The following is a 9,182-nucleotide window of genomic DNA, read 5'->3' as shown; positions in this document are numbered from 1 at the left end:
AATCAGTTTTTAGTTCTTTTAAAATCATATTAGGTTTTCCCTATAGTTTTAATGATTTATGAAACCTAAAAACATTCGATTGGGTTGAAAAACAAAATTGATTGTTAAAATTAATCAAAAGTAAATTTAAAAAAAAATTAACATAAATCTAGACAAGTTAAACTAGTTTAATAACTTTGTAAACTAATGCAAGTGCAAACAAAACTGTTTTAACCTCAGATAATTGATAACAAAATATTCTTATTTTCATAAACATACAAATCAGTTTTGTGGTTTCTTTAATTTCCAAAAAATTGACCACAAAAAAACTGTAGTCTACATGTACAAAAATTTACAATATTTCATAAGCTATATAAGATTTTTAAATTCCATAAAAACTGGCTTTTAGTTAGTACTTAAAGCAATCACATAACAGCTAATGTTATGCATTGTAAAAAATAAAAAAACTGATACTCCCCTATTCCCTTTAATTATACAGAATTTTGAAGAGTCTTACTTGCATTATCAGAAAACTTGTAGTTAAATTTTGTTTGCTTTTACTCCTAGTTTGTTAAGCAGGAGAATAAGACTGTTGAAAGTATTATAAACTTTGGAGTGAAAATAAACAAATTAAAAAAATAGAATACTCTAATTATAAATTATTATAAACTTAATAACTAAATAAAAAGAAAAAAAAGAAACTAAAATGTATAAAACAAATTACAGTTAATAAAATTTATATTTGTAATTTTTTTAGATACAGCATCTGCTACAATGCTCCATCAAACGTGACACCCCTGATTTTAATTATGGTAATTTTGCAATTATAAGCACTAAAGTAATTATTACAAAAAAAAACTAACATTTGTTACTTTCTTTATGTTCTTTCAAGCTACCTGCAGTATGAAATTTTTCACCACAGTTCACACAAGAATAAGCTGGTTTAAAATGATTCTTCATGTGGTAGTTCAAATATGCAGAAGTAGGAAACTTCTTATTACATATTACGCAGCAGTGCTTTGATTCAGAATGAAACTTCATATGAATGTTCAACGCATCTTTAGTTTTAAAATATCTGTCATCTTCGCATATTCCACACTTGAATTTTTTCTCATCACTGTGAGTTACCTGATGGATTTTTAAAGAATATTTTTTAGCAAATTTTCTACCACAAGTAGAACACACATAAGGTTTTTCTCCCGTGTGAGTTCTCATGTGGCTTTCAAGATGTGATTTATATCCAAAACACTTCAGGCAAACTTCACACTGGTAAGATTTATCGTGGATTTTCATATGACTAAGTAAACTGTTTACACAGGAATATCTTTTATTACATACAGAGCACTCAAAAAGTTTTTCCTTTTGGCTTTTTCCCACACCTACAAAAAAACAATATTTTTTTAGCACTGAATATTAGAATTAGCTTTTTTTTGTGCTTATCAAAATATGATAGTTTGAGAAAATGTTCTCAAAAGATTACAAAGTATCTTGTTCACAGTAATAATATTACACTATTTGTGTTTCTTAAATCTCCCATATAGTGTATCAGTTCTGACAAGATCACTGGTCTATGACAGATTTTCTCCAGATTTTCAAAATTTCTTACAGGTTTTTGAAATTAAACGTTTTTTTTGTTCATTTAAGTAACAAATTAAGTTCAATTCAAGGTAAAAAACTATGTTGTTAGTGTAACAAAATTAAAAAGATATTGTAAAACAATTAAAAAAAAAATGATGAATAAAAGAAAACTTTTTTGTGATAGATTTTTGGTGTTGAATTGAAGTTTGACAATTTAACATGTAAAATTTGTTCATAATTTTAGGTTTCTTTAACAAATTTTTCTAAGCTTTTTTAGTTTAAATTGTCAAATTTCAGGTTTTTTAAGGGTTTCAGGTTTGAAAGCCACCCTATCATTTGTTATTTGTGGATGTTTATGTCTAAATCATAATTACTTTAAAAGTACTTGCTAGTATTTTTTTTAGGTGTGGTAAAACACATATTCTTTTTAATTTTTTGTCAAATATCAAATTAACTTTTCGTTATAGCATTGTTGCCACAGATCAAGCTGCGAAAAATTCTGACTTTTCCTGACTTTTTTCTGATTTTTTACAAAAATTTTCCTGACTTTTCTAAATCAAACTCTTATTTTAAACTTATTCTCGAATACATAATCTAACACTTTAAACTATATTAAGTTTTCAATCAAATTTTAATACAGGTTAAAACATCTTTTTTTTGCTGAATTCTACCATAAAACTTCCATTACATCCCTTGAACCATCTGTGTATGATTGATGTGTTTGCAATAAACAGCTCTATCAACAAAATACTTGTATTATTACCTTATAAACACAGCTTGTCTGAAAAAAGAAAATATTTTTTAGCATCTCCTAGCATAAGTTTTACTTAAATAAACTGTTCACTTGTTTAATAAAATACAACCCAAACTACTTAATATAAACCATTACCCAAATATCAAATAAATGAAAATATAAATAAGTAAATGTATAAAAATACATATAAAGTTAACTTATAACTGTTGTGTAAAGTATTAACTTATCATAAAGTATAAAATTTGTAACAAATAAATATATTCTTATTTATTTTAAAAACTTAAGTTATTCTACAAAAATACGATAAATGAGTAAATTTAATCTTGGCATATACCTCTTTTATAACTTATTTTATAAATTTAAACAACTTTGAAAAAGTTATAAAGAGGTTAAGTATACACATCAGTTTGTTACATAAAATACTTAACTAACTGCTTAATCATAAAACACTCAATTATTTAATTAAATAAAAAACACTTTGATTCTTAAATGCTAGATAAACTTTTGTGTATATATCACAATTTCACTATTGAAGTGTCCTTGCTACAGATCGTCAATACTAAAAAGCTTACAAAATCTGCTTGTTAAAGTAGGGTACTTGTTCAATATGTTAATAGAAAAACTTTGCAGTTTTATAAAGGATATTTTACTAATTTATACCAGATAAAGGTGTTGGAAATTAAATAATTTTGTAAATTTATAGGAAAATTTTGGATTTTATCTGACTTTAAAGTATTTTTAATTTATTTTTACCGTTTGAAGGCTTTGTAAAATAAGGAACTTTGTAAACTTAAACTGAAAAAATCTGACTTTTTTTAAATTTCATCAAATTTCCTGACTTTTTTTCAAAACCCCCAATTTTTCCTGACTTTTGTAATTTTTTTAAATTTTTCCTGACTTTTCCTGACCATGTAGCAACTCTGTTTACAGTTTCATTTATTACGACCAATGACTGAAAATGTTTTGTCTCAAGAGGTATAACAACAAAGTTAGTTATAATATTTGTATCTACAGGGTTGCTATTCAATTTAAAAATTATTCTCGAGATTTTTGATATATATTTTGTATTTTTGAAATAACATCTTTTTTTGACAACTTTAGGAGTAACATAATCATAAGTTGGAAAAAAGTATTTTATGATAAATTTAGATTAGTACTTAAAAGATACTGTATTAACATCTAATTGTGAGTTTATTCTATTGAAACTTTCACAAACATTTTAAAATAATTTCTTCAAGTTTCTTTTAATATGAAAGTTTTTTGAAATAGAATATATTAAAAATATTAAAAACAATGTGAGTGTTTTATCATTAAAAAAACTCCAAATGAATTACAATGAATGGATTTATCTTGTAGAATTTCAGCATTTTCACAAAAAAAAATATTTCAAGTTCCAGAATTTACAAATGTTTTATTGATATAAGTTTGAAAATCAAGGTTTTTCTATAACTTTTTCAAATTCCAGGTTTTCCATGTTTTTTTCTTTAATTCAGGTTTTTTAAGAATCGAGGTATTTTGGCAATCATATTTATTTATCAAAAATTAGAAAATCTACAGCCTTGAAATGAATGTGGTTGTATGAGAAAATAAAGTAAACATAAAAATTTGTAAGAACATGCAATTCCTCTATAGTTTACATCAGGGTTTCCTTAAGTCGGTTATAAGCACCAAAGAGGGGCCATGAGTAGTGAAGAGGCTTTTTTACTATCCTAAGAACTTTGAAACATAGAGTTTATTTAAATGACTCAATTCTTAAATACAACTCTTATTTACTTTTTAAAATTGTTAGTATATAGTAAGTTTCAGTAGCTAAGTTAACATAGTTTTTATCACATTTAAGTTATTTATTAGATAGTTTATAAACTCGATTGTACCTAAAACTATATTTGTACTTAATATAAGCGTGCATATTTAAAAAATATATACAAATAGCTCCTCAGTTTTCAAAAATCTTTTTAGTTCTCATAAAAACTTCTTTAAGTTATTTTAATTATATAATAATCGTTTGTACCTGTTAGCAAACATCTAAAGAAAATATTGTATAATTGATTTTATTAAAACTCTACTTACAATTATTTTGTATTTGTAAAAAATCAAGCGTTAGTAGCTTCACGGCAGAATAAAAAAACTAAATAAAAAATAAAATGGTCTGATTTGTTAACAATCGTCTTATAGTTTTTAATTTAAATTAAATGCTTTAGCACTCTAAAGTTTAACTACCATATTAAATTTATCAAAACAGAACTAACATGTGTTTTTCTTCTCATGGATTTTTAAATTTGACGAAGTATGAAATTTTTTGCCACATTTTGCACAAGCATAAGATGGTTCGAAATGATATTTCATGTGGTCGTTCAGATTTGATTTAGTATAAAATTTCTTGTTACAAAGTCCACATGTAATTTTTGGCTCATAGTGAAAACGCATATGTGTACTCAATTGACCTGAAGTTTTGAAATATCTGCCATCAGGACATACCTTGCACTTGAACTTTCTCTCATCACTGTGAGTTGTCTGATGGTTTTGTAAAAGTTTTTTCCAAGCAAATCTTTTATCACAAATAGAACACACGTAGGGTTTTTCTCCCGTGTGAGTCCTCATGTGCATATCAAGTTCTGATGACTTTACAAAACACTTCAGGCAAACTTCACACTGATGAGGTTTATCATGTACTTTCTTGTGTGAATTTAGACTTTTTTGGCTGGCAAAAACCTTGTTGCATGTTTGGCAATAAAATGTTTTCTTTTTTCCTTGGGATGCAGTTACACAATCTAAAAGTTATAAACTATTGGTCTGTATAGTTTTTTTTTAATTAATATTAATCTTTTATTGGTATTTAAAAGTTATAAAAAGTTATAAAAATTTTCATGAAATTTATAAGTTACTAAAATTTGGTTACAGAATGATTACAAATAAAAAAAATCAAGTCAAACAAGCAAAATAACTAACCAATTTTATATTTTTAAATTTGATATTACAAAAACAGTAAACCAAACAATCATATTTACATTTGTTAAAACAAATAAATATAAAAAATAGATATCTTGACTTACTAAATAACTTAAATTTTTTTATCAATACTAACTTTTAATTATCTTATTCAATGTAGTTAGATCTTTTTATGTTTTCTTTAAATATAAAAATATTATAATATCAAATTCTATCGAAAAGTAATTAATTTTTAACTTTATATTTTATAGATTAACAACAAAATTTTATGTACTATAGAATATTATTTTTAAATAAAAGAAAAATTTTAATAAAGAGAAAATATACAAACAACAAAAAACAAAAGAATAATAGTATTTTATATGTATTTTAAACAAAGTATTTTTTTCAAAGCTAGTATAAAACTTTAAAATGATATTAAAAAATTATGGAATAAGTATCTGTTGAATTATAATAAAACAAAATTAGTTTATTCAAAATTCAATTTAAATTATAACAATAGCAGTTGTTAAGAATTATTCAACTTGATAAGAAGCAATTTTAATTCATTTTTATAACAGCATTGTATAAATTTTATTAAAAGTAAAATTTTATGTTTTTTAAAAAAATATTTAAAAAAAAAACTACAATTTTGTTTTTTTCAATTCGAAGAAATTTAAAATTTCTAGTTACAAACTTAATATTTTTTATTGATAATTCAAAAACATGAAAATGTAGTTTATTATCATTCTAGGTAAGTTTTTAAAACATTAAAAATGTTATGTTGTAGAATAGACTTGATTTAATACAATTTAGTCTGCGACTAAAACTTTAAAAATATTCAATTTAATAACTTTATACTTCTGGCTATTTTCTTTTTTAAACTTATTGGAGTACATTTAAATATGACTAATTTAAATTTTTAACTAAAGTTCATTTAAAAAATTTGATTACAACAGTATATTATTTTTTAAGTCAGATAAAAATTGAAAGTATTTGATGCAGGGTTACACTTAATAAAAAAGAAGCTAAAATAGTTAAGTCACGAAAAATAGTTTAGTTTATAAAAAAATATAAAAAAGTACTAAGGGCAAAAAAGTAAAAATAAAGGTATTGAAACTTAAATTTTTAAAAGATTTAGCAATATAAATTAGTAGAAAGTCTATAAAAAAATTAATCTAAAAACAATGATCTTAAACAACTAAAAAATATCCAATGATTTGTAAAAACAAATTAAAAAAAGCTTAGTTTTCAAAAAAAACTTCAAACCAGCCTGAGTGTGTAGATACCTGTTAACAATACTGACTCTATTAAATATTTATTTCTTTTATAAAATTTCAAAAAATTATTGAGTTTGACTTTTGACATAAATTTTAAAGATATATTTTACTTGAACATGTTTTAAAAAGTTATAGTTTTTAAAAGCTTTGAACTTATATTTTAAAAAATGTCTCATTTAATATCAAGTTGTTAACTTAAAACTGTAAGGTATATTAATTAACAATTAAGACCATAAGGGACAATGTAAAAATATATTTTTCAACCACACTATCTATTTATTATATAAGCTACTATTTATATTTCACTACTTTTCAAAGCTTAAAAAAAAAAATTTTGAGAAGTATAGTGATCGTAATTTGACAGTTTTTTAGGTATTTTTTAATGAAAATAAAAAATTAAATAAAAATATTTCATTAAAAATTTATCTTGTTAAACATGTCATCCTTATAGGTAACAATTAAAGATCTGGACTATTTGATCAAAAGAATAAGGAAACTTCAAACATTAAAAAATTAAATTCAATAATATTTCACTTAATAAAAGAAATCACCATTAACAATAAATTTATAATTTAAATAGAATAAAAACTATATCTTCTCAAAAAACATTTTGAAACACAAAAAAAACAATTTAATCTTTATGAAACTTAGTCAAACACATTTTCAAAGTTTCAAATATATTAGAACATAATAAAAAACTTTATTTTTAGAAAACAAAATTTTTATTTTGATGAATATAAAAAGTTTCTACAAGTCGTTTAAAATATTGCTCGTAGCACTCCTCATAAGTTCAAGGTCTCCAACTTTGAAAGCAGAAAAAAAGATTGATTTTTAATGAATAACAAAGTTTGTGACAGAATCATTAATTAAAGTATCCATATAATAGTACTAAAAAATCATTTTTTTACAAAAATGACTATAATTCAAGTGTTCATTGAAATTTTAATATTAATAAAAACTACTTTTGCCTCATTTTTTGAACTGTTTTATAAAAACAATTTTTAAGTTTTGTAAGAAACATGTTGAATCCCTTTTAGCCTAAAACATTAAATATTTTGTCTAAATCAGGGTTATTCAAAATGGGTTAAGTGGCCCCCTTGGAGGCCATGACAGATTTACAAGGAGCCATGAGCAGTAAAGGAGACATATGAGGGGCCATAAGGTCATAACTTGAAACTTAAACCAGATATTCTGGAGTTGCACTTGAAGAGCAAAAAAAAAATTACTCATATTAAATGGTAGTTCTGAAACATACACTAGATATTTTTAAATTGCTGACAAAGAGCAAAAAAAGGTCTTAGGTATATTTAATTGTAGTTTTTTGAGCAATCATGTTGAATGGGGCCAAATCTTTTTAATTTCTAAAGGGTGCCATTTGAAAACAAGTTGCGAATCCCTTGGCTAAATCCTCTTTTTTCTTAAAATTAAAATATTACCACATTTTAGTGAAAAACTTTATTTTATTTTTAATTTTGCAAACTTAGAGAATAATAATATAAAGTTGTAGAAAAAAACAAATTTTTAATGATTTAATATTGTTGCTACTTTACTTAAACCATCCATAAGTAAAAATAAGTAGTCACCAATTGAGAGTCTTTACATCTTAAAAATTACATATAATTTTTAAAAGCTGTAAAAAGTATCTGGTAAATAAGAAAAAAAAATTGATTAAGTACTAAAAATCAAGTAGAATAAACTTTTAAACTAAGTTATTTAATGTAACTTTGAGTTGCTTTGAAAAAATTTTCTAAATGTTAAGAGTTAATATCTTTATAACTTAACTGTATGCTAAGCAATTATAAAATGCTCACTTTTATTTTTAGAGATAGAAGGAGGCTGGAAAGATTTTAAAACTTCATTTTCAATATCATCATCAGAGTTTTGAACTGTTTTATTTCCTGTTGTTTATAAATAATTGAGGATAAAAAAGTATTATATAAGTGAATGGTATCAATACAAAAAGTTAATTAAAAACAAAATTTAAAAACTTTAATTATAAAAATTATGTGGTATTATTTATTTATAATTACATAAAATAATATATGATGTGAAGTAATAAAGACATTGGTAAAACAATTATTATTGAAAGAGTTTAAGAAGCTCAAATTTATTAATTTCAGAAATATTACTTCCAGTTTATTATGCATAGAAGTTAAATTTACTTATGGAAATTTGAAATCTGTGTTTGAAAAACACTTAGTTTATTTTTGATAATTTCAATTTTTTTAACTGGTAGTTAAATGTAAAATACATAAACAAAACTCACTTTTATTTACAACATTTGTTTTTCTAAGCTGGTCCATTTTGTAAACTAAATAAAAGCTATTTTCAAAACTTTCTATTTTCAAAACTTTCAAAACTTTTTGTAGTGTAATTATTAATATTGTTTATAAAAAGAGTAATGAAATAAAAAATATATAAAATAAAATAAACATATAGAATACAAATACAGAAAAAGTATATAGTCTACTCAAAAATTCTCCTTTTTTATTCAAGTCTAGTCAAAATAAATATTTGTATGTTCTTAAATATATTATAAGTACTGAAAATAAAGATATATATCTCAGGTCACAAAAATATTTTTAAAGTTTTTAGGGAAAGGAAAAACAAGTTGGATAGACTATTCACTACATGTTAAAAGTCATTTTAAATAATTTTTAACC

General features: G+C 23.3%; 1 protein-coding gene across 1 annotated transcript; it reads right to left on the bottom strand.

Moving 5' to 3' along the window:
• Positions 1 to 1,086: 1,086 nt before the first annotated feature.
• Positions 1,087 to 8,835, bottom strand: LOC145843219 (uncharacterized; the record flags this gene model as incomplete). Its single annotated transcript, XM_082950679.1, has 4 exons — positions 8,786 to 8,835; positions 8,331 to 8,417; positions 4,561 to 5,082; positions 1,087 to 1,358 (listed from the first exon to the last, which is right to left on the bottom strand). Coding segments are annotated over exons 1-4 (918 nt in total), but the record flags the coding sequence as incomplete, so codon positions are not given.
• Positions 8,836 to 9,182: the final 347 nt, after the last annotated feature.

The sequence above is a fragment of the Thalia democratica genome, chromosome 8, assembly GCF_965202585.1.
Source record: "Thalia democratica chromosome 8, ktThaDemo2.hap1.1, whole genome shotgun sequence".
NCBI lineage: Eukaryota > Metazoa > Chordata > Thaliacea > Salpida > Salpidae > Thalia > Thalia democratica.
This window is presented reverse-complemented; position numbering and strand designations above follow the sequence as displayed.